The 23,178-nt window shown below is 52.4% G+C and overlaps 6 protein-coding genes across 6 annotated transcripts; 4 read left to right on the forward strand and 2 right to left on the reverse strand.

Moving 5' to 3' along the window:
• Positions 1 to 127: 127 nt before the first annotated feature.
• On the forward strand, positions 128 to 706 carry Z517_11643 (uncharacterized protein; the record flags this gene model as incomplete). The annotated part of the gene is made up of 1 exon (XM_013423227.1): positions 128 to 706. The coding sequence occupies one exon, from the start codon at positions 128 to 130 to the stop codon at positions 704 to 706; it is 579 nt and encodes a 192-aa protein (XP_013278681.1).
• A 243-nt stretch (positions 707 to 949) lies between these two features.
• Z517_11644 (uncharacterized protein) lies at positions 950 to 1,833 on the reverse strand (the record flags this gene model as incomplete). Its single annotated transcript, XM_013423228.1, has 2 exons — positions 950 to 1,112; positions 1,214 to 1,833. The coding sequence occupies 2 exons, from the start codon at positions 1,831 to 1,833 to the stop codon at positions 950 to 952; spliced, it is 783 nt and encodes a 260-aa protein (XP_013278682.1).
• A 495-nt stretch (positions 1,834 to 2,328) lies between these two features.
• On the reverse strand, positions 2,329 to 3,403 carry Z517_11645 (uncharacterized protein; the record flags this gene model as incomplete). Its single annotated transcript, XM_013423229.1, has 2 exons — positions 2,329 to 3,188; positions 3,244 to 3,403. 2 exons carry the CDS (start codon positions 3,401 to 3,403, stop codon positions 2,329 to 2,331), a joined length of 1,020 nt encoding a protein of 339 aa, XP_013278683.1.
• Positions 3,404 to 8,479: 5,076 nt separating this feature from the next.
• Z517_11646 (uncharacterized protein) lies at positions 8,480 to 15,373 on the forward strand (the record flags this gene model as incomplete). Its single annotated transcript, XM_013423230.1, has 6 exons — positions 8,480 to 9,019; positions 9,220 to 11,586; positions 11,684 to 12,217; positions 12,298 to 13,208; positions 13,286 to 13,871; positions 13,964 to 15,373. The coding sequence occupies 6 exons, from the start codon at positions 8,480 to 8,482 to the stop codon at positions 15,371 to 15,373; spliced, it is 6,348 nt and encodes a 2,115-aa protein (XP_013278684.1).
• A 2,399-nt stretch (positions 15,374 to 17,772) lies between these two features.
• Z517_11647 (uncharacterized protein) lies at positions 17,773 to 19,814 on the forward strand (the record flags this gene model as incomplete). The annotated part of the gene is made up of 6 exons (XM_013423231.1): positions 17,773 to 17,944; positions 18,009 to 18,265; positions 18,328 to 18,366; positions 18,419 to 18,873; positions 18,929 to 19,352; positions 19,425 to 19,814. The coding sequence occupies 6 exons, from the start codon at positions 17,773 to 17,775 to the stop codon at positions 19,812 to 19,814; spliced, it is 1,737 nt and encodes a 578-aa protein (XP_013278685.1).
• Positions 19,815 to 20,810: 996 nt separating this feature from the next.
• On the forward strand, positions 20,811 to 22,648 carry Z517_11648 (uncharacterized protein; the record flags this gene model as incomplete). Its single annotated transcript, XM_013423232.1, has 2 exons — positions 20,811 to 20,887; positions 20,947 to 22,648. The coding sequence occupies 2 exons, from the start codon at positions 20,811 to 20,813 to the stop codon at positions 22,646 to 22,648; spliced, it is 1,779 nt and encodes a 592-aa protein (XP_013278686.1).
• Positions 22,649 to 23,178: the final 530 nt, after the last annotated feature.

The following is a 23,178-nucleotide window of genomic DNA, read 5'->3' on the forward strand; positions in this document are numbered from 1 at the left end:
AACCATCCAAAAATTCCGTGTGCCGCTAACATGTGTTTGACGGTCTCTGGCTCTATATGAAGGTCAACACATCATGAAGGAGCAACATATATCTCTTCATAACACACGCTCTCTCGGAAGGAGAGTCATGGATGATCACGCTTCACCCGCGATGCAACGAAGTTCAGAGGAAACAGTCGAGATTTCGCTGCACCTCCGCCGCTGGCTTCTCCACGAACTCGATGAATGTGCAAGATCCTTGTATGCCGAGATGGTCCGACCGAGCACGAGCACGAGCACAACGACAAGCGATAGCCCAGGCCCAAGCACAGCTCCTCTCCATGGACACGATACGACCCGTCTGCCCTCGACGGATTTCCAACCCTACTCTAAGATGCCGTCGCCAGGGTTGGCTGTCCCCGACGACTTTCGCGTCTCACTCGACGGCGCCGAAGTGGAGAGGCTGGCCACATGTGCGCTCACCGCCACCCGGGCTCTCTTGGTGAGATATCACCAACTCCAGGACCAGTGGAGGGCGGTCAATCTGCAGAGCCGACGGGCACAGGAAGCAGGGATGGACCTGGTTACGGGACTGTGGAACGAGCTACACCGGGTTCAGAACGGGTCGTGGAATGATGCTGAAGCCCTCAAGCGGGGTATTCAGGGAGCGATCGATCGGCTTGTGGACAGATATCTCGAAGCTGTGAAAGCTGCCGAGCGAGGGTGATGGCGAGGGTGGGAGGTATTCACGATATCAAAAGTGATGGATATGTCAAGAACATGTGGTTCACCTTGAATTTGGTGCGAGCTTTGAGCTCGGAGCCTCGACGAGAAGGATCCTGATGATTCTAGATTCTGCAAGATCGGTCCTGATCTGACACCAGCTAAATGATAGTGGCTTGTGATACAAAAACGGGGTTAGAATAGATGTATTTCTGGTTCGACTTTTAACAACGGGGAGGGAGCCATTTCATATCGCAATACCACAATCCAAGACGATATTCTGGCCCGTAATAGACTTGCTCAGCACCAACGTCTTGATCTGGTCGGCGACGTCCTCCGGGGTAGCCGTCGATTTCAAGGCGGCCTTGTCGACTGTGGCCTTGACCTTTGACTCTGGGAATTGGTTGCCCCTGTGGCCAGAAAAAGTCAGCATCGTCATTGTATTTTTTGCTGCCCAGAGCACGTAATATGGAAGGAAGACAGAAGCAAGAGCCATAACCAACTGACTTACCATTCCGTCATCATGAGTCCCGGACTAACACTATTACACCGGACCTTTTTGCCGCAAATCATGGCCAGGCCCTTTGTGAGATGAATTGCGGCCGCCTTGCTGACACTGTACGAGAGGGAGCTCCCGCTGGGACGGACGCCAGCAAGACTGGCCACGGTGACAAAGGCGCCGCCGACGCGCTCGTCCGAGTCGGCCGTCTTCTCGAGGTGCGGCTTCGCGGCGTAGAGGAGCCACAGGTGGCTCTTGACGTTGACGTTGAAGCAGCGGTCCCAGTCGTCCTCGACGACCTGCTGCTCCAGGTCCATAAAGTCGGTCAGCCGCGTCCAGCCCGCGTTGCTGACCACGACGTCGAGCCGGCCCATGTGCGCGACCGTCTCGTGCACCAGGCGCTCGATCTCGCTGCGCTTGGAGACGTCGGCCCGGATGGCGTGGAAGCGCGGCTGGCCCTGCTGCGTGCTGTACGTGGGCTGAATCGCCGAGGCCTCCTTGATCACCTGGTCGGCCTTCTCCTGCCGCGAGTGGTAGTTGACCACCACGCGGAAGTAAGGGGCCAGAGCCTTGACCGTGGCGGCGCCAAGGCCTGCCGACGAGGCTGTGACCAGGGCGACTTTGGCAGACATGTTCTGCCGAGATTTCTTGGGGGGGCAAGGAAGAACAGAAAATGGATTTTCGAGGGGCCGTTCAGAGCTGGATCTTCACGACTTTGGATTGGTGTTTGGGTTTTATATCTCTGATTGATTGCCCTTCAAGTCTTGAACTGCGGCTGGTGGGTGAGTGGCAGGTGGATTGCCCGCTAGACGCAAAAGTCAAAATGGGGGGGAATTTCTCCGCACTCGCTGTTGCCCCGATGTCGCGGCGGAACATTTCCGGCGACTATTCCGTCGGGTTGATTATGCTTGAACGTGATGGAACATTTCCTCCTCCTATTGAGTTGCTCATTCTACCGACCACATTCTAGATGGATAACATCAAAAGTGACCAATTGGCTTAACAAAATTACCCTTTCTTGAACGACTTCGAACCACCAGGTTTTAAAGACAGTTGGAATCCGGTGGCGTTATCGGTTGAACCAACATACCTCAACATACATGCAAAGCCAAATTCGCAGAATAAATTCATTCATCGTCAAATTCCAGCGTCCAGAGATCCCCAAGTCGCTCGTTAGATTCCGCAAGACCCCCATGGATCACCACCTTGGGCGATGGTGAGCTACGCAAGGCATCAGCATCAAACCAACCCCGCGGAGCAGGTCGATTTTCACCCTGTATGTCCACTTTGGTCCAAGCCGACGTGTCAAGGTGGAAAATCCAGATGTCGTCAAGCATCTTTCCTGCGCCTTGGTGGCCAAGATTGCTGGGATCACTCTCGCCAAACAGGGTAACCAGAAACGATTTGTCCGAAATCGTGATTGGCACAAGGCAGCTTACACTCCGAGCTATAGGACCAGAGCGGCTGTCTGCATGATACGGCACAGTTGTCCAAGTATCGTCGGCGATATGATATATGTCAAGGCTGCCACCTTGTTCAGTCTTGCCATCGAAGCCATTCATGCGATACAGCTTGCCGTCCGCGTATGCGATGGAGGGCCCTCCCCGTTCAGGCTCTGGGGCATCAGCCAGCCGTTTCCATGTCTGATCCGCAATCTGGAAGGACCAAAGATCGCGAAGTCTACCGTTTTCCGGACAGCCAGCATGGAGGAAGAGGGTATTATGACCATCGGATGTCAACGCGTAGTAGCTTCGACCTTCGGGATATGGCAGAGATCCGTCTTTAGGAGCAATGAGCGACCACTGTTTTCCCAATGGATTAAAAGCCCACAGCGAGCCATTCTCCTCAATTGGACTCATGGCAATCCCTCCCCGACCAGAAAAAATATAGAACTGTCCATTCACGACTGTCGAAAGAACACCCACCCGCGGAGATGGGCCTGAACTCGATGCCGTGATCTTTGACACCAAATGTTCATTGTTCTGAACTGCTAAGATGTCAACTTTTAGCAGGTTGGGAGGATCCGAGCCTCTGAAACTGACCCTCACCGAGAGAAACTACGTCCACATCCGAGTCGACAGGTTCCCGTGGTTTAATCTCTCCGCCGTAGATGTAGGCATTGCTGCCAATCACAGCCAATGCGTGCGAGGATCTCTTGACCTTCTGCTCGTCCAGGATGCATGTCCACTTAGCTCTTACCATGTTGACACTGCAGTTAGATATCGTCAGTGGTACCAACGGCCAAAACAGGGAGAGGTACATTCTTTGAAAACAGGTCGACCAAGAGGACTTCGCGGGCAGTTTAGTTGATTGGCCAGAAAATGAGGACCTTAAGCCAAACTGGAAGCTCCTAGATTGTGTGCGGATGCGTGGAGAACGGTACGCCAATTGGCAACCCATCAAACGCGGCCAAGTATATCACACAAGGGGTAGAATATCAGATCTACCTTCCTACCTATCCTGCTCGGTGGGTGATGCATTCCAAAGAGTGTGACCAAGCCTGTCTGGAGAGAAAAAGGAAGCCTACTTGGAAGGGAAATTAGGACAGACTGTCCTCGCACGTAACTGTGGTATGCTTAAGTAAGCGAGGCATCTGTTATGTGCGGTGCGTGCAGCCATCTATCAATCAACAACAAACAAAGACACTTCGAAAAAAAATACTCTTCGCGATAGCATCCGACAATGCTTGAGATCATGGAAATGTTGGAGAGCTCTGCCCCAGAGCAGGCTTATTCACCAGCCATTTATTCTCATCGTCAGCTCGCTGTTCATTCCAGGACGATCCCCCTGTTGCGAGCCAATCTGCTTCCTCAGTCCCCACCATGACTGTCGTTGGGTTGTGCTGTGTACTCGTCGCGTTCAACTTTCGCTTGATCACCAGCCTTTCTCGAAATCGTAGGTCTCAAAGCATGAGCAACAGGGAACCACTTTCTCTCCCCGCACCTGACCTCCTTGACCTCATTTTAATTCGGCGGAGGGGAGTGCTTCTATGGCTGGACGGATGACGAGTATCATTCAAATATAAATAGGGCCGTTACAACATGGAAAGGTAAGTCTCGAGCTTGAACGGCGCCGTTTCTGCCACCGCAAGTCTAGCCAGCATCATGAGACTCTTCGTCGTCCCAGTATTTGCCTGCGTAGCGGTACGGGTTACGGCCCTTGCTTTCCCAAGCCAGGGTTTCGGTGGTCTCACGATCACTGAACAACCGGATCCAGACATGCGACAACTCTCGCAAAACATTGGCCGATACTACCTGATAAGATGTGACGTGGATCTGGAGCTGACATTTTCCAGGCGACCTGGGATCAAACATCGCTTTTTGTCCAGATAGCATTGGAGGAGAACGGCAATGTTGGCTCAGATCAGATCAAGACACCATGCGGCATCTTGGACAACAAGCTAGCCGGCTACGACGACATGGCGATGTCTTGGAAATTGACTGGCAACCTGGGTGGCGAGGACTACCTGAACCGCAGTCGCGGACCACTGAACGAGAGATCAATGTACGCCGAACGCCAGGGCTGGCATTCAACATGGTTGCTAGTGGTACCGATACAGATGTTTATAGGTATATTGCATCATGCGGCGAGGACTGCATCCACCCCCAGGGGGTGAGCGGGTGGTGGAGGCCTAGAAAGGGATTCGAATGGTCAAAGAGACGAAGTCTAGAGGCTCTCGGATAATACCAAGGAGAATAGATTCCAGGTAGCAGAAGGGCATGCCACTCAGGGATCCCAGCGGAATTCGGATGGGCTTCGTGCTCCTGCGCATTGATAGAGCTGCCAGAAGATATGCGAAGTCGACAACAATTGTCTGCATCATGAGATCCCACAAGCGAAGTCCCCTGTTCGACGCCGCGCATCACCCCCAAGGTTGTAAGGATGCTGCTGTCGTCGTTGGTTCGTCCAATTCGCTCATATTCTGAGTGGGACATTTGAGATCGTCTCTGAGCCACCATCCAGGTCGCTCCGTGTATTCCTATTGCTGGATGAATTTGGAGCCTGGACCAATCAATCTGCATTTCCGGTCTTCAGCAACTTGAATGGTCGTTTTTCCTTGGGCAAATATGGAAAGTCATGTAGGCTCGCCAAAGAATTTGTAGCACTGGCGTGGAAAGGATCTTCACATGCGAGATGACGGGTCTCGCTACCGACAAGCCTTGCTTCGAGACGAGGGAATCAGTGTCGGTGCCTAGTAACCGGCTTTCCAGAGTCGAAATAATGTGGAGACTCCGATCGAGAGACATCGACTGGTGCAAGTATCTACCTAGTAGGGCTCAGTAGAATGACGGCTGACGTTGTCACCCTAGATGGGCATACTTTGCCCTCCAAAAGCTGTGAAAGTGATGAGCAACGAGGGATGAATCTTGACATTGGCAAAACCCAACCGCCACGGCTCGGGTGTGTCTTCCACCTGGGGGCTTGAAACCCTCCATCCCCAAAGCCACATACTTCAGACACAGAGTGGAACGCTCAAGAGGTGAGGTGGAGCTGTTTCCATGTCAGGGTGGTCGTCCTGACGTGGATCTCTGGGCTGGAGAGTATCAAAGCAGGTTCTTCGAGATGAGAAGTTGTGGCTAGGACATGCGGGAACTTTCATCACGGTCAGTCTTTTCCTCATGAATGCCTCGCAAAGCTGGTCTAACCACGATCCCATGCCCAAAAGTCTTGGAAGCATGTGAAGATATTTCCACAGCTCTCCTCTTACAATCGCACCGTGCTCGCAAAACTCCGCAAAGGCGTATTCCGGAAGCTCCACTCTGTCAATGGAGGGTAGAGCTGTTTAGCGGCGCTGGCGAACAGGGTATGTGCATGGGCTTTTCGATCCCCTGCAATTCATTTCCACCCTTTGTATAGACCGACATCACCCTTTCCCTTCTCTTTTCCTGCATCCACTTATGGACGATCTTCTGTAGAGCACCCGAGGAGGGTTCTAGCAGAATTGAGCACCAATCATTGTTCCTAAGCCCGGTGGGAAAGGATCAGCGGGCACCAAGGACCCATCAAAGCCGGATCGAGGACTTGCCGGTATTATGATTTCTCTCTCTTGCTTAAGATGATCGGGGACCATCGTTCCGCGGCCTGCTTTCTCCGCATTACGCAATTCTGTAGGAGCTCGACATGGGCCAAAACCTCGTATGCCGGCATTGTGCCTTTTGGAACTCTTGTGGACAGAAATTTCACATGTGAAGGACTCAGCTCGTAGCGCTGAGACGAAGTGTAACACACAGCGTCTCAGCATAGGACGGCCCCGAGAGAGGGTAGGTGTCGTCGCTGCTATTGGGTGGCTTGTGCTTGTCTGCTTCTTCAAGAGCTAGGCTTGCTCACGGAGCGTCCAGAGGAGGCAGGCTTTGAGATGGAGACGGCAGGACAAGTACGGAACGAATAGGTTGATCCAAGCCCCAGTTCGGTTGTCGAAAGTACCTCGTACAGTTTTGTGTAAGACGAGCAGTGGCAGGGGGACCTAATAAAAGTGGAAGAAAGCGTCCCGTGGATTCTTTACGTACTGAACGGATAGCAGCTTTTCCACATCCAACGAGGCTGCATGCATTGGCCTCGCTGGTCATCCATACTTGGCATAGTGAAGACACTTCGGGATGCGGGGAGCCCTGGATCAGCATGGCCGTTTCCCTAAAGAACTTACTGGGGGGAAGGACACAGCCGAATTACCGATGCGATTGGCGGGCCTCCAGGGAAGCTTGAAAGGCTCACTAGGCCCTGGAACCCCCCGGGCTCCGGGGCTCGGCATCCCTAGCTTACCCCCCAGTAACCTCCCAGTAGCCCTTGGTAGCCTCCACTAGTCTTCCAGTAGCTCGCCGGTAAGACCACCAGAAGCCTAGGGAACCCCTCCAGCTAGTGGGTCTATCCGACGACTGACGAAAACTCATTCTCAACCCTTCTCTCCTTTGTATGGCAGGCTGCGATTGAAGGTCATCCACATCAGTTTGCAAAACTTCCATCACCATCTGCATCTCATGAAGACGTACGACCGCAACGATCTTCATTCGCTGGCCTGACTATCACCCCCCAAAATGACGCTTTGAGAGCAACATCTCGCGCCCATCTAGTTGGACTACACATTGCAGTATCCCACCCATTCGGTGCCGTCCCGGGTCTACTTCAGGTGAGGGGAAAGTGTACGTATTCAGTCCACCTTGACTAAAACTATGCAGTAGTGGAACAGCACGCAGTCTTCAGTCATTTTTCCCATGGCCTCAACGGTTAGCGATGGCGCAACCTAGACTGCGCCCCGAATGAGCCATGTCCATTTCGCATTGCCTGTTCGGGTGTGGAACAAACAGACGTGGTCGTGGGATTGGTCTCCTCAGACCACTGCCGTCAGGATGAATACGAGTACAACGGTTCAATTCTATTCCCATGGCAACAAAACGCATATGTTCTATCCTGTTCCCATTAGATTCATGGCAGAAGGACCTGACGTGACTGTGGAGAAACTCGAGATTAGAAGAGTTCGCTGGATGTCGTCGGCTAAGCGAATATGTCCGAATCTAGGATAACTCCAGGATGCGGCCAACATGATGCTTTCAGCTTCTTTACGTATCTCATTCCACCTCGCCGTGCGAATACCCATCAAAGAGCTTGCAAAGAGGATGACGATGTTTCAATCCCTACGCTACCCTTGACCGGCCTGTCCGAAACGGGGGGTGGCTTGCATATTGGCGGAAAAAGAGAGCTGTGCGAAGGTTGTGGTCTGTGGGGACACATCACACGTTGGTATTATCAGTATCATCATCCCAGAAAGGTGAACGAGGACCAAGAGCCATCGTCGATAGCTTTTCGCAATTACGTGTTAGGTGGGCCGATAATGCAGCCTTTGCAGAAGAGCTGAAGACGATCTCATGGATGTGGTGACACTTGCTCCTGGCGGCAGACCCGACATGCTCCGCCATCTCTTTTCGACCGGGTCGAGAGAGAGCATTGCCCAGCAGCTAATGCTGAGGATATGTCCAAATACGTCCAATGACACACGGCACAAGTGAAAACCTTCCAGGACCGAATGTGGCTCTCTCGCTTTTTGGAGTATATAGCTCTGCGCAAGGATGGCCGCGTTCCCCGCCTCTCAGTTTTCATCGTCAGGATAGGAGCCGGCTCAGTGACATCTTTTGGCTTCCTTAGGAGGGACTGTCAAGATGCTTGGTCTATTGCGGCAACCGTTTGGTATAAAGTTCCCCTCCCCAGCCGGAAAGCTGTTTTCTAACTGGATTCTTCCATACAGGACAGGACTCTTCGGCTCTCAAGGCCGACAAACACTCTATCATGGCTCCTTCTGCCACTTCTTCTTTTCGACACGTCAGTACCTCGTCGACCAAAGGCTTCGAGTACACATCCACCTCTTCCATATCCAACGGTATCAACGGAACCAATGGCGTCAATGGAGGCTCATACTCGGCACTTGCCCCTCCAGATATCCCGGACAGCACAGTCCAGTCCGCTACGCCAATGCCGTCTGTCTTTACACAGCGACCACGCGCTGGGACTGATCGTACGTCCTCCTTCGGCGGCTTAGAGCAAGTCAAGGAGCAGCTGGCCACGTCCCGTAACCATGCCTACCGTGTCCTTGGCTCTAACTTCGGCGGCTATGCGTTTGACACTTCCATTACTGGACTTCTTGAATGGATTCGAGATGAAAGACTCATCAGACTCCCTCACAGAGGTGGTTCTTGGGATCGTGTCCTGATCGCCGCACAACACTTCGCAGAACAAGTCCACAGGTTTAACGTTGCCATTTCAACCTTTGAGTCTGACATCAACGCAGCTACAAATTTGGTCTTTGGGCAGTGTTTGCTATTGCTGGAGGTACGCTGTCCTCTATTTTTATGCCTCTTCCTATTCTTCATTTACTTAGCCCATTGCTTCCACTCAAACTCACTGTCTCACTTCTTTTACTGCTTTGAATGCAAGCCCTTGACACCTTTGCAGAAGCACAAGTCCTTCTATATCACTGTTATTGCTTCTCCCCCGCCATAGAAGCTCGATTGCGCTGACCCTTCTTTTAGCTTGGAAGCGACAATGCTCCAGCATTGGAGACAGTTTTCAACCTCTTCTACCAGTTCGGTCTCGAATTGTCGCCACTGTTGAAGCGCGTCGACATCATTACTACATCTCGACTCATTTCCGACAACCTCTCCAAAGCCTTTTCGGAGCTCCTGTCTATCGTGACTGGAGTCGCGATTACGTTCTGGCAGATCGTCCATGGGAACAACTCGTCGACCAATCTCGACATCTTCTCCACATTTAGCACGTCTATCGAGAGTTTCCGCTCTCGAGTCTCGCAGTGTTCTCAAGATATGTGGAACTTCAGCTTGACGGCCAGTGGCTTGAAAGAGACTCATGTCCTGGAAGCCTTACAGGCGTGGCTGGCTCCGCAAGACACTGTTTTGGCATTCTTGGCTAGCAACAACATCAACATTGCCAGCCGACCAGAGCAATTTACCTGCACATGGTTCCAATCCCACTTGACAAACTTCATGCGCAATGGGGAAAGCTCGCTCATTGTCGAAGGCAAGACTGGCACAGGCAAGACGACGCTGGCCAATTGGACTGTCGATCGACTCCAACGACCTATTGGCCGCAAGCTGGTCTTCCCTCTGAGCTTTTTCTTCAACAGCAACATCCCTGCTCAGGCAAACTCTTTCGCACTGCTGAAGACACTCTTGTGGCAGATTCTATCTCAGCGGATTGGAGATATCCACTTGTACAAAGCCTTGGCTGAAGCATATCACGAATTCAAGGACTCCAACGCTTTGCATAGGAATGAGGAAATCTTGTGGTCCGTCCTTGAAAAGGTGCTGTCAGCTATTGATGAGGACGAGACAAATACTCTGGTCCTTGTCGTTGACGGCCTTGACGAGATCTCTGGACAAAGATCCCACGCTCATGCTGTTGCCAACAAGCTCCATGACCTAGCCGTCAAGATACCTGGCTTGCGATTGATACGCTTCTCCCAACCCTTGGAGGCGACCCATTCGAAATCCGAATACGTCAAACTCTCGACAGAAACTCTGATTGATGACATCCGTACCATTGTGCGTCGAGAACTCGGCGACAACAGGTCGTTTGCCGCCATTGAAGATGGCGCCCAAGAATCTGCCATCGACAAACTTGCAGCCGCCGCTGATGGTTCTATCCTGTGGGCGTGGCTTGCCACCCAATACATAGGACATCAAAAAGTCCATTCTACATTCGATGAAGCTCTGCAAACCCTCGTCTCTGGTCCAAAGACTGTGCCAAATCTAGTGGAGAGACTGATGTCGGTGCTTCGCATCGATGCACGAGCGAAAAACTTGCTTTCCGTTACCCTGGCTGCTGAGAGGCCCTTACTGCTTTCGGAACTCGAGCTGTTACTCCAGGCACAGCCAACCCGTCTTGCAATGGATGAAAAAATCGTCGAATTGCGCGACCTGACCGCATCTGTGGCCCCGTTCCTTGTTAGGGGCGAAGGCATGTTAGCCATCAGACATGTGGCCATCAAAACAGCCTTGATTGCAGCCGCCGAGAAGTCGAAAGAGTACTTCCTGTTCCAAGATCGACACAGAGATATGCTCACCCGTATTCTGATACATGCGAAGACTTCTCTCCGAGAGGATCAAGAGCCTACGCTGGATTATCTAGACTTCGGCAGGATCCATCGTCCCTCTCACTCTCGCCAGCTGCTTGAGTATACTGTGAGATACTGGATTGTTCATTTCAAGCAATCCTCATTGATAAAGCGCGGGGGAGATCTCGATATCCCCAAAGAGTTGGCGAGCATCTTCCCGTCGACTGTGACGTTGGCACTCCTTGAGGAGGCTTGTTGGCGTGCGCAGACATCGCCCAATGAGGCGGCAGAGCTTCATGCCCTCGCCTATCGTGTTCGCACGAACTTATTCGGCCAGGACCACGCCTGCGTCCTACAGGCAGCAATCGTCGTTGCAAAGATATACGAGACAACCTTGTTTCGACTCCACGATGCAGCGTCTTGGTACATGACTTCAATCAAGGTTGCTGCAAAGATATTGGGTTCGCATCACGATCTCGTTGTCCAACTCTGTCTCTGCCTGTTGCGGGTGACAGAGGGCTTGGTCACGAGAAGCAGAAGCCAGATCACGACTTATCGAGAGGAAACCCTGCGAATCCTCGTCTCCGCCTATACCTACCGCTACGGCGCGAGCTCGAGGGAAGTGTCGGCGTGTTACAGACAATTGAGCGAGCTTTACGTCTTTATCGGCGAAACCGAAAAGACCGAGGAGTTCAAGCAGAAGACCAGTTCGTCCGCCGTGGATGATCAAACCGTCCAGGAGAACGGTGACAAGGTATCTCGCAGTCTGGATGTCACCCTCCGCAAACGCAAGGAAAAGGAACACATTGATACTTTTGAGGGATCCGTAAGTCAGAGCCTTCCCAGCAGCACTGATCTCACCTCGCTGCCCTCATTTCTATCCTCCCATCCGTACTCGGCCTTGAGCTAACTGCCATTCACAGCTGTTTGCTGGTTACCAAGAAGAAACCGCAGAGTCCCTCACCTTAGCGCTGGTTGAAGGCGTATTTACTCGTGCCGCGGAGTTTATCAAACGCGAGGACTATGAAAAGGCCGAAGAACTGTACATTGAGCTCTGGTGGAAACTGACCGAGCATTGTGCCAGTGTCAGGACCTTGGAGTGGCACCAGAAGAAGCTAGAGTTGATGCTGGCGTATGCTCGCTTCTTGCACTCTCGCAACCGCGTTGATGAAGCTTCTTCTGTCCTTCTATTTGCTTGGAAGGAGTTTGAGCACAGCGAATTTTCAATGTACGAGTCCATCGTGCGACTTTTGAAAGAGATCGCCGTCGTCATGAAGACCGTCAGGCTCAACACGGTAGCTCTGTCGGTTTATCAGAAATGTTTCGCGTACTACAGAAACGTCAGCGAAACCACCTTCATCTCCGAGATCGAAGAGCAAATCACTGCCACGTCTATGGAGATAATCAAATCTTCAACCACGACTGTCAGTGAATCTACCGAGGTTACCATACGTGAGGTAAGTCATGTTGCAATTGCCTGAGAGCGCGGCACAAACCCGTTGCCACTTACAAATGGGTGCTAACTGCAAGGTTGAAGGTCTTTGAACATACCATCACAACTACCTCTGAGGTTACCCATTCCACCTTCGAACTTTCCAAGTCACTGACGGCGATCTACATTGAGCAAAGTCGGTATGCGCAAGCTATAACAGTTCTCGAGAGCACAATGAAGAAAGGTTGGGCTGGATTGTTCAACGATGCACTCGAGAGCATTACTCTGCCTTCCAAATTCTCCACCGAGAGCGTTATGCTCGCTGTGCGCCTTGCAGAATGCTACGAACAACACCAGGTCCTGGACCAGAGTGAGCAGATTTACCTGAGACTCTACCGTGCTCATCACAAGTCTCACAGCATCGACAACCCTGCTGTGGCTAAATACTCTGACATGTATGTGTCGTTCCTGAGACGCCACGGCCTTCACGACCGCATCATCAGCTTCTATCAGGAATTGCTGATTGACTACCGCAACTTCTATGGCAAGAACGACAAGAAGACTATCAACCTGCTCTATATTCTTGCAGACACTTGTCGGACCCACCATATTGTTCATAGGTATTGGGTGGAGTATTACCTGGAAATTGTCAACGCCGTCAACAAAGGTGACTTGATCAGCCAGAGAGATGCTCTGCGTGCTCTCATTATTGTCGCCGAGCATTTCTATGAAAGTCGGCGATTCACGGAAGCGTTGATCCATTTCAAGTCAATTGCGGCGACATTCATCAAGTTTGGCACTCAATATGAACAGTTCGCTGATGCGGTAGTCGTCCAACGCCTGCTCGAGAAGTATTACACTTCTATGGAAGAGACCAAGCTGGATGTCGACCAACACGTCAAGATCTTGAGAGAGATTCGCGAAGCTTGCTTCAAGTATTATGGAGAAAAATCCGTCATCTCCGTTGTCACAACCAGCGCACTAGCTGAGGCGTGCTCAAAGAGTCAAGAGTATTGGTGAGTCGTCCACTTTTACAAGAGCATGGCTTGAATGTCATCGTTTTTGGTTATTGTACGCTGACAGCTGTCCACAGGTTTGAATCCATCCGCTACTTCGAGATCGTGTCGCAGCATTCAGGCATGGTGTCCGTCCAGACCATCGAGCGATCCAAGAGTATGATCAAGGAGCTTTACATCAAGCAGATCACTTCAACAAAGTCCACGACATTGAGCAAAGAGACGGTTGAGAAGGCTGAGTCGCTGTTGTTTGAAAAATACATATCAAGTCGCCGAGCGCATGAATACACGCAGACGAAGACACTCAAGCAACTTCAGCAACTGATTGCCATCTACCACAAGCAACAGAAGACCGATCATATCATCAAGGAACTCCGGTCCCTGATTTTGGATATCGTCCTGAATGTACGCACAACGGAAGAGCTGGTTTACGTGGCTGATTTCCTCGCCACCATCTTCATCAGCTACGACCTCCGCCGCTATGCCTTGGAGATTGTACGGGATCTCAAACTCCAGGCCATCTACAAATCTGCTCCAAAGACCTCAGCATTCTACGGTGCGACAATCGGGCGAGCTTGCTTCGCTTTCATTGCCGCTTTTGAGTACCACGTTCGCAGTGATCATACCCTAAGCATTGCTCACAACATTGCTGAGCTGGTGGCCGTAAGTACCCCCCCAACTTTGAGACCCGAACAATTTCATTGCCATCTGCTCCCTACAATACATGTCTCATGACATTGACTGAACTCAATTAGGAACACTTGTTCTACGAACGGTTTGTCAGGTCCATCAAGGCCAAGGCGAAGCTGCAAGCGGTCTTTGTCCATGCGGCCCGTCTGCGCCATATTCTCGTCCGAAACAAGCGCTTCGAAGACTTTGCCATTATTGAGACGCAGCTGATTGATTTCTTCGCTGCCACCGAAGTCTCGGTGTCCAAGGCGGTGTCGCGCACAGCTCTGAAAGCATTTGTCAATGTCATCACCAAATATGCCGCCGAGCATCCAAACGTCCACTTTAAGAGTTTTGTTGTTGCCGCCAGCTACGCCGCAGTCGACCAGCTTCGTCTATTGTTGAAGCAGAACAAAGATCAGGAGGCCCTTGACCTTGCGACCTGCACGTTCAAGTTCCTCATGGCGCATGAAGGTCTTGATGACCCCACCGAGATCCGCCTTGGGTTCCAGCTATGCCTGATGACGGCCGGAAGAGGCGAGTTTGCGTACAAGAGCAGCAGTCCCAAGGTCCAGAGTGAGATGCTTGCGCTCTCCCAACAGATTCTGGCTGAGGTCTTCGATATCTGTAAGAACAACAACATCAACATCGCTCGAGCACAGCTCTCAGAACTCAACGAACTCATCAGTTTGATCGGCGAGCACAAGGACTATTCCCGTCTCTCTTGGCTGCTCAATACACTCTGGACGTCACGCGAGGGTCAGAGTTCCTGGCCACAGGATACCATTCTGGATCTGGGCTTCCGCCTTGTCCAAGCGGAGTTCAGTGCCGGCAACTACAAACCTGCCTTGCGCTTGTGCGAAGACATTGTCTACAACATCAAACGCGTGCACGGCTCGAGAAACCCACGTTTGTACTCGTGCTGGAATCTGCTGGCGGAACTCTACACCGGGTATGCGAACCATCTCCTGGCTGAGGCCGGCAAGCAGGATCCTGCAACCAAGAAGGCGACTGAGCAGAGCGCCCTTCTTTACCTGCGTAAAGCGGCAGATGTCCATCTTACGGCCCTCAAGCAATTGGTTGATGCCGATGCGGCCGATATTGGCGACGACGATGATTACGAGCTGGATGTCGACATCAGCTTGAAGAAGTCGGCCACAACGAACGGCACGAGCTCTCAGGGCCAAGTCAACGGAGACCACAAGCACGTGCGCTCGTTCCAGAACCGGGAAGAGGAGCTCGAAATCGTGCGTCGACACCTGAGATTGCTCAAGCTCGCGCTCCAGCGGGCGGGTGGCTTCTTCAAGTCGGCCAAGGAGTATGAGGCGTTGACCCACAAGATCAGCGCCCACTACGGTGAAGATCTCAAGCTCAAGGACGTCGAGTGGAGTGCCGCGAAGTGGAAGGTTGACGGGCTGGGGTTGGGCCAGGCGGAGGCGCAGAAGCAGGACGGTGTGTTCCGTGTGCCTGCACACTGGGAGATTCATGTGGCGTAAGAGTGAGGGAAGAGGGAAGAAGCATTTGGGTATCGGAGCGGCGGTGCAAGTCCAGAATGCGAGGAACGGACGATGGTGATACAGAATGATAACAACCGGAAACCATGGCACATTTGAACTAGGCAGAGAAAAATGCTTGTTTGTTGTTAGTCGACGTTTGATATTTTGTTGAAATGCATGCATCACATGTCTTGTACCGAGTATTGTTCCTCCTCGCCTCGCCGTTCGAACACACTCGTTACACACTCTGTATTGTTCTGTCACTCTATCATTCCATCTCTCTGCTCCACAGTGTGAGTGTGTGTGCGTGCATGTTTTTCGTTTATCTTTTCTTTTTAGTCCCCCCTTTTTTAAGCGAGCGAGCCCTTGCACCTCAGCAAAGGGGCCGATCTACCCGTTTGAACTTTGGACTTGTACTTATGCATGTACCTGTACCCGTTTGTACGTATGTATGCGTGTGAGATGTGGACATTTACCTGTACAAAAACGTAACGTTACCCCCCCTCCAGGTGGTCATCTACCTAGTAGTCAGTCCGCGTCGGCTTCGGACAATGCTGACAAAAAAACAAAAACTCCGCTCCGCCCGCTCTCTCCGTTCCGTCGAGAGAAAAAAAAAAAAGGCAAAAGGGGCTATTTTCATCCTCGAACGGACCGCAATGCAAGATTTGAAATGAGAGAGGAGGTCGATGGGTAGTAGGTACGAGGTATATTTTATCTAGCCTTTTTGACGCCGCGTTGGTGGTTTTACTACTAACGGGTACTAACGAGTATGTGTATGCGGGTGGGTTGGTGGGTGAGAGGGTGGTGTGGTGTGGTGTGGGATGGTGTAGACTTATCGCGAGGCTGGGGGGATGCGCATAGACATGCACAAGGCAGAGGAGCAAAGTGGTCATCAAGTCAAGAGCAGAGAGCCCTTGTATGTACGAAGTGCACCAATAAGACTGGGAGGGAATGACCGCGCAATAGCCAAGGTTCCTACATACATACATGCACACATACCATACCTTGGCCCCATGTCCATACTTGTACATACATGCATACCTGCGGGATGAGTGCTCATGCTCATTATTGTCATGTCATGTCGTGTCATGCCATGCTCATACTCATGCTCGTGTTCACGACAAGTACAAGTACCTCGTAGAACCCCGACGTAGCACTAAGGCAGCCAGCCGCACAAAGTCATCGGTCGATTTCGCTCATGGCTTCTCTGTAAGCGTGGGATGATGATATGCATGTCGTCCAAGAAACTCCTCACGAGACAAGGCTTGTCGCCAATCCAACAAAGCAGGTTGAACCCAAAAGCTAGATAAAAGCTTCCCCTTTGGCTTGCTCGGCATGATAAGGGGAAGAAAAAAAGGACCAGCAGACAACAGAACCAGAAGGATCCCCAACTTTCGACAAGCAAATCTCCAGATTTCAGTTCCGAGGTGGAAAGAGACAGCGTCATATGCTTTTCTGTCGAAGCCCACGAGGTGAATTGTGTTGATAATAGAGTTTCACTGATTCACACCTTCAATGACAGCAGACAACCAGCCATGGTTGATGGTTGGTGATGGCCAGCCACCAGCCACTTGTCAGGCGACAGGCGACAAAACACCAAAAACACCAAACGAGACCATCGCTGCCGACCGTCAAATCGAGCCATCAGCCTTCAGCCACCGTCCATTGGCCCGGCTCTCCCTTCTCCTCTCGGGCTTCACAAGTGGGATCCATTCCACCGCCCGTGCTTGGCTGATGCTTCCGCCCAGAACAACCAAGACCTCGGCGCACGTTGCGGATTCGCCGTTGGAGGGGGAGCCAAGGAAACTTGTCATGTCTTGGTCGATCTTTCTCCTATCGATTCTCCGCTCCCGCTGCTCCAAAGCGGTGCCTCCTCCGTGATCTGTGGTATCGCCTCCGCGCCGAGGCGTAGTATCTCTTGGTCGTAACCTCTTGGCTTCCTGGCAAGTCTTCGATTGACTTCCTCTATCAGCAGTAGTGACGTGACCCTTGTTGATCGGGCCAAGCCGCCATGCAGATTGAATACAATCCCACCTGTGTGATTTGTGAGACGGCCTCGAACACACGAGGAAGGATGGAGGGATGGCAAAACCAAGAGATAGCGAGATACTGCATCCTTTGACAACCGATGATACCCCCCTCCCTCCATCAAAACTCACGGACGGGGGAGATGGGGCGGTGGGAATAAAAAAGCGCGAACAGGTCCCTGGTCCTTCTTGCTCTTGCTTCCTCTTCTTGCTCGATTGCATGCGATCTTCAGAGCTTTGTTCAACTGAGCTCTCTCGAGTACATTCCCCCAAGTTCGATAGTAGTGAATCAGCTTCCCCATCGCGTTTTATCTTTCCCCTCAAGCTCTCTTCGTGTCGACCCCATCTCGCCGACTGCCCCCTGGGGTAAGAATGAGCTCAGACGCGCCCAAAGAATACTCCGTGGCGCAGGAGTCGCCCACGGACTCCGAGAAAGGCGCTTCCTTCTCCAGACAAGCCTCAGGAGATGCCTTCGACGCTGAGAGCCTCCGGGAAAAGGACTTCCTTACCCGCAATGGCCTCAACATCGACAGTTTCCGGAGACGTAAGAAGCCTCTGTCTCTCTTGTATATGTTGAGTTCGAACATGGCATTGACAATCTGCTGCAGGCGAACGGGGTGAGGGTGTCGAGGAGCTTGACCGCTCCATGAAGTCGCGTCACCTGAACATGATCGCCATCGGAGGCTCAATTGGTGCTGGTTTCTTCGTGGGCTCTGGAGGAGCCTTGACTCGAGGCGGTCCAGCTTCGGTCCTCATCTGTTTCCTCATCACCGGAGTCATGATCTTCAATGTCGTCTATGCCCTGGGAGAACTGGCCGTCATGTATCCTATCAGCGGAGGCTTCTACACATACTCGGTTCGCTTTGTATGTCCACGTTCCCAGGCCAGTCCACAATCCTTGAATCCACATTGCTGACAATGAGAAAGATTGACCCTTCATGGGGCTTCGCAATGGGCTGGAATTACGTACGTGGTTCATCCCGACCATGGGCGATACTGGTCCGCTGACACAGGGCAGGTCTTTCAATGGGTTATCGTCCTCCCGCTCGAATTGACAGTTTGCTCCTTCACCGTCCAGTATTGGAACAAAGACATTAGTGTAGCAGTCTGGATCACCATATTCTGGGTCTTCATCATCTTTGTCAACATCTTCGGGACCCTGGGCTACGCTGAGGAGGAATTCTGGGCGTCTCTCTTCAAACTCCTGGCGACTGTCATCTTCATGGTTGTTGCTCTCATCCTCATCTGCGGTGGCGGCCCTTCCAACGGTATATATCACGAGTACTGGGGTGCCCGGCTGTGGTATGACCCTGGTGCATTCCAAAATGGTTTCCGTGGCTTTTGCTCCGTCTTTGTCACGGCGGCCTTTGCATTTGCTGGCACCGAACTCGTGGGTCTTGCTGCCGCCGAGTCCAGGAACCCTGGCAAATCCCTTCCGAGCGCCATCAAACAGGTCTTCTGGCGTATTACTTTGTGAGACGAGAGAGACTCTCCCCTCAGGGTCTTACCCAGCTAACGTGGTTGAAAGGTTCTACATTCTCGGACTCACCTTTGTCGGACTCCTCGTCAGCTCTACCGACGACCGTCTCCTCAACGCGTCAAACCCGTACGCCGACGGCACATCGCCTTTCGTGCTTGGTCCGCTCGATGCTGGTCTCATCGGCTATGACAGTTTCATGAACGTCGTTATTCTCGTCTCGGTCGTGTCGATCGGTGTTTCCAGCGTCTATGGCGGTTCGCGCACCTTAACTGCCCTCGCTCAACAGGGCTATGCGCCAAAGATCTTCGCCTACATCGATCGATCGGGCCGGCCACTGTTCTCCGTGGCGCTCAACTTGGCGTTTGGCGGGTTGGCTTACATCGTGCTCGCGTCATCCGGCAGCATTGTCTTTGACTGGTTGCTTGCGCTGTCTGGGCTTGCTGCTCTCTTCACTTGGGGTTCTATCTGCGTGGTAAGTCTCACGGACACCAATCGTCTCATACTCTCTGCAGTCCTCTTCCTTTTCTGACACTTTCGGGGTTAGGCACACATCCGTTTCCGAGCAGCGTGGAAGCACGCCGGACGTTCGCTGGATGAGATTCCCTTCAAGGCGATTGGCGGTGTGTGGGGTTCATGGCTGGGTATATTCCTCATCTTCATCGCGCTGGCAGCGCAGTTCTTCGTTGCCATCGCTCCTCCTTTCACTACCGATCTGGCCAGCGCCGAGGACTTCTTCAAGGCCTACCTGGCTCTGCCAGTGGTGCTTTTCTTCTGGGTCTGTGGCTACCTCTGGAAACGTCAAGGGTTCCTTCGTTTGGATCAGATCGATCTGGATACAGGCCGTCGCGAGCACGATTGGGAGACTATCAACGCGTATAGGGCCAAGGTCGCGACTTGGCCATGGTGGAGAAAGGCAATGAGTGCCATTTTCTAGATTGGCGGATGTAATAAGTGGCGAGTATCTAGGGGCAAGGTACAATCGGTGTCTATTTGAGATGTAGGACAATATGAAGAGACGCGGTCTTGGAGGCTCGTCAAAGGGCGGAGGCACCAGGACGACTCGCTTGGCGAGTATTCTGTGACAAAAGAAAATGCCGACTCCAATTGATATGATAGTACTGTATGCACGCGCAAGGCTACCTTGATGATGGTGAATCTGTGACTCTGTACGAGGTAGATAAGAGTGCTGGTTTGGAACGCATCTTGACCGCGGGCCGACGATCCTCTACTCCGTAAGCCGCCTAGGGTGGCTCTACCACTTGTGCGGGAGGGAGCTCAGGCTCAGCTAGCTGCGGACGCTCGGCATAGTTTCTGGTCTGAAAAATGGAGCTTCCAATTGCCTACAACCGCTTCAACCAGGAATGATCTTTCCACAGCCTTAGAAAACAAGGTCGGCGCCCAAAAGCCTTCAATACGAATGAGCTTGAAGTCTACAATGCTTCGAGAGAGCATTTCGGGGCTGGCAAGATTGGGAGTCCACGAGACTGCAGTGCAGGAGAGGCAATGAGGCATTGGCAAGTTAGCCATCGGTGTCCAATGACCCCAATCGCAGAGTGGCGAGTTGGAAGAGACCGATTCGCGAAGGTGGGGAGATCTGAGATGCGACGCAGGGGGAACAGGAGCCGTGAACCGAAATGTAGGAGATTTGACGACAGATGACAAGTCACCCACGCGGTGAGAGATAGAAGGTGAGAAGGTGAGATGCTGGGATGCTGGTTCCTGAAAGTCATGACGTCGCCATTCCAAAGTGTACGGATCATCCTCCATCCGCTGTCCATCACCACCACCACCATCAACAACGTCTTTATGACCATGTAGCTACACTCTCCCTAACCCCAATGGTCCTCTTCTCTCTGTCCAAACCCCTTTGATGGACAACACTCCTTTCCACCGCGACGTCGAGCGAGATAGCCTCATTAACGCCTCCACAATGGCCCAGAAACCGTCCGATTCCCAGCATCAGGCTGGTCGCAAGAGGGTTCTCATCGTCGGCGCGGGCGCTGCTGGGTAACATCTTAGATTTCCTGCCTTTCCCACGGTCAGTCACTAATTGTGGTGTTCTCCAGAATGTCCACGGCATACCATCTCTCCCAGCACCCCGACAAATACGACATCACTCTCATCGACGCCGTCGACTACTGCGGAGGTCAAGCCTTCTCCTGTCCCCTCGACAAGGATCGTCATGGGGCCAGCTGGTTCAATCAAGGTGTTCAAGGCGGCAGTTACATCTTCCACCACACCTTGACCATGTTCGCTCGCCAGGGACACCACGCTGACCCGGTCAACCTTCAAGTCTCCTTCGGTAAGGACGACACCTTCTGGACTAATGTCTTCCCAACAGACCTGTTAGCTCGGCATCAGAAGGAGATTAAACGCCTCAATTTTGCCCTGAAATTTATGCGCTGGTTCGAGATCTTCTTCGCACTGATCCCCATGAAGGTCTTCTTCAAGCTGTGGTTCTTTTCTGAGGAGTTCACCAACACCGTCGCCTTGCCTATGGTGGCGTTGTTTCTGGGAACGGGCAACGAAGCTCCCAATGTACCCTCAATCATGCTTGAGCGACTATGCACCAGTCCCACCTATGGCATGTGGTTTCCTTACGACCCTGTCAGCATAGCGACCAATCATCCTCCCATGGTCGTCTTTCCCAACTTCAGCGACTTTTATGAGACATGGCGCAAAGACCTCGTCTCCCGCGGTGTGACGGTCCGCCTCTCGACTGAACTTGCAGCAATCCTCCACCGCTCGACATCTAACGGCGTTGTCGTTTCTCTCAAACAGCGTACACCAGCTCCCGACCACCACAACCCCATTGGCGGTGACCGGGACGCGCCCACGTTCGAAGAGCACTACGATGAAATAGTCCTATGCTGCCTCGCTGACACCGCCAAGCGCCTTCTTTCGTCCACTTCCTCCTGGCGAGAACGCAAAGTCCTTGGCTCTGCCAAATTCTCCGACGACATCACTATCACGCATACCGACTCCTCTTATATGAAGAAGCACTACCAAAACTTTTACTCGGAATCTCTTGCCGTAAGATCCCTAGGTGGTAAAGATCAGTCGTCGCGCTGTGATTTTGGAGCCGACAATTTCCGCCCAATGTACTACATCAAGATGTATGACCAGGACAGATCCAAGCTGGAGATGTGCTTCGACACCACCAACTACCAGTCGCAGTTCCCGGACAAGGTGCCTTTTGAAGACCATGTGTTCCAGACGATCTTCCTCAACAAAGACCGAGATGGGCACCTGTGGAGCGACGACGAGATTGACGAGAGCAAGGTCCTCAGAAAGGACTGGTGGCATCAACTGTGCCACTCGTACACGCATTACCTGTTCGTGGTGCCGTGGATGATGTTCCTCCAGGGCCAAAGGAGGGTGCGCTACGCCGCGAGCTGGACGTTGGTCAACGCGCACGAAGTCGCCATTATGGCGGGGATTGCCGCCGCGGTCGACCTGGGTGCCGAGTACCCAGAAGATCTGGAGCACGACAAATTCGCCTTTCTGTGCTTCAGGCTCTACTATCTACTGACCTACGGCAAGTGGTATCGCCGAAGGTACACGGCCTCGGCGAAGAGCAAGCGCGGCACAGAGGAGAGCGACAACGCGAAACAGGGCAAGAGCTGGGCCAGCGGTTGGTATGGGAGTGTGTACAAAGGGCCCGGGGTGGCCCAGGAGGAGCGGACGACGTGGCGGGAGGAAATGAAGGTTGGGCGGAGTACGGGGAACCTTGCGCAGGGCAATGCCCAGGGGAGAAGTCAGCCGTGAGAGTCCGAGCACATTCAAAAGTCACGGGCAAGAGATCCATGGGCGTTATATCAAGGTGCTCGAGTCTGGGTGGGCATCGGTTGGGGATTATATGGACAAGGAATTCACGGGAGAAAGCGAAGAGGGCACATCAGAGGCCGTCTATCTATTGGATATCAATCATGTCGTGTGTCTATTATGTTTCTGGTCATCTTCGCGCCATGGCTGCTATCATTCTAGCTGTCTGTTTGTTCTATGATTGTGGTGATCTGATGTCTCGTCTCGTGTCTCCTGGTCTAACATGGTCTGATCCGGCTTTCTGGTTAATTATCAATTGGTCTAGGTCGGGTTCTGGGTCTTGATCTGAGTCTACCAAGGATTTTCACTGTAGCTGTAGTTGTTTTCGAGAGATAACTCAGTTACCGTCTGCGCCTTCAGCCCTCATGCTCATGTTCAAGCTCATGCTCATGCATTGCCTTTTCTCCCCACGCCCACCATCCACTCGAAAAAGGAGTAGACATTGCGAGGTCTACCCTACCACCCTATCCAAG

This window comes from Fonsecaea pedrosoi (genome assembly GCF_000835455.1).
Source record: "Fonsecaea pedrosoi CBS 271.37 unplaced genomic scaffold supercont1.8, whole genome shotgun sequence".
NCBI classification, from domain to species: Eukaryota; Fungi; Ascomycota; class Eurotiomycetes; order Chaetothyriales; family Herpotrichiellaceae; genus Fonsecaea; species Fonsecaea pedrosoi.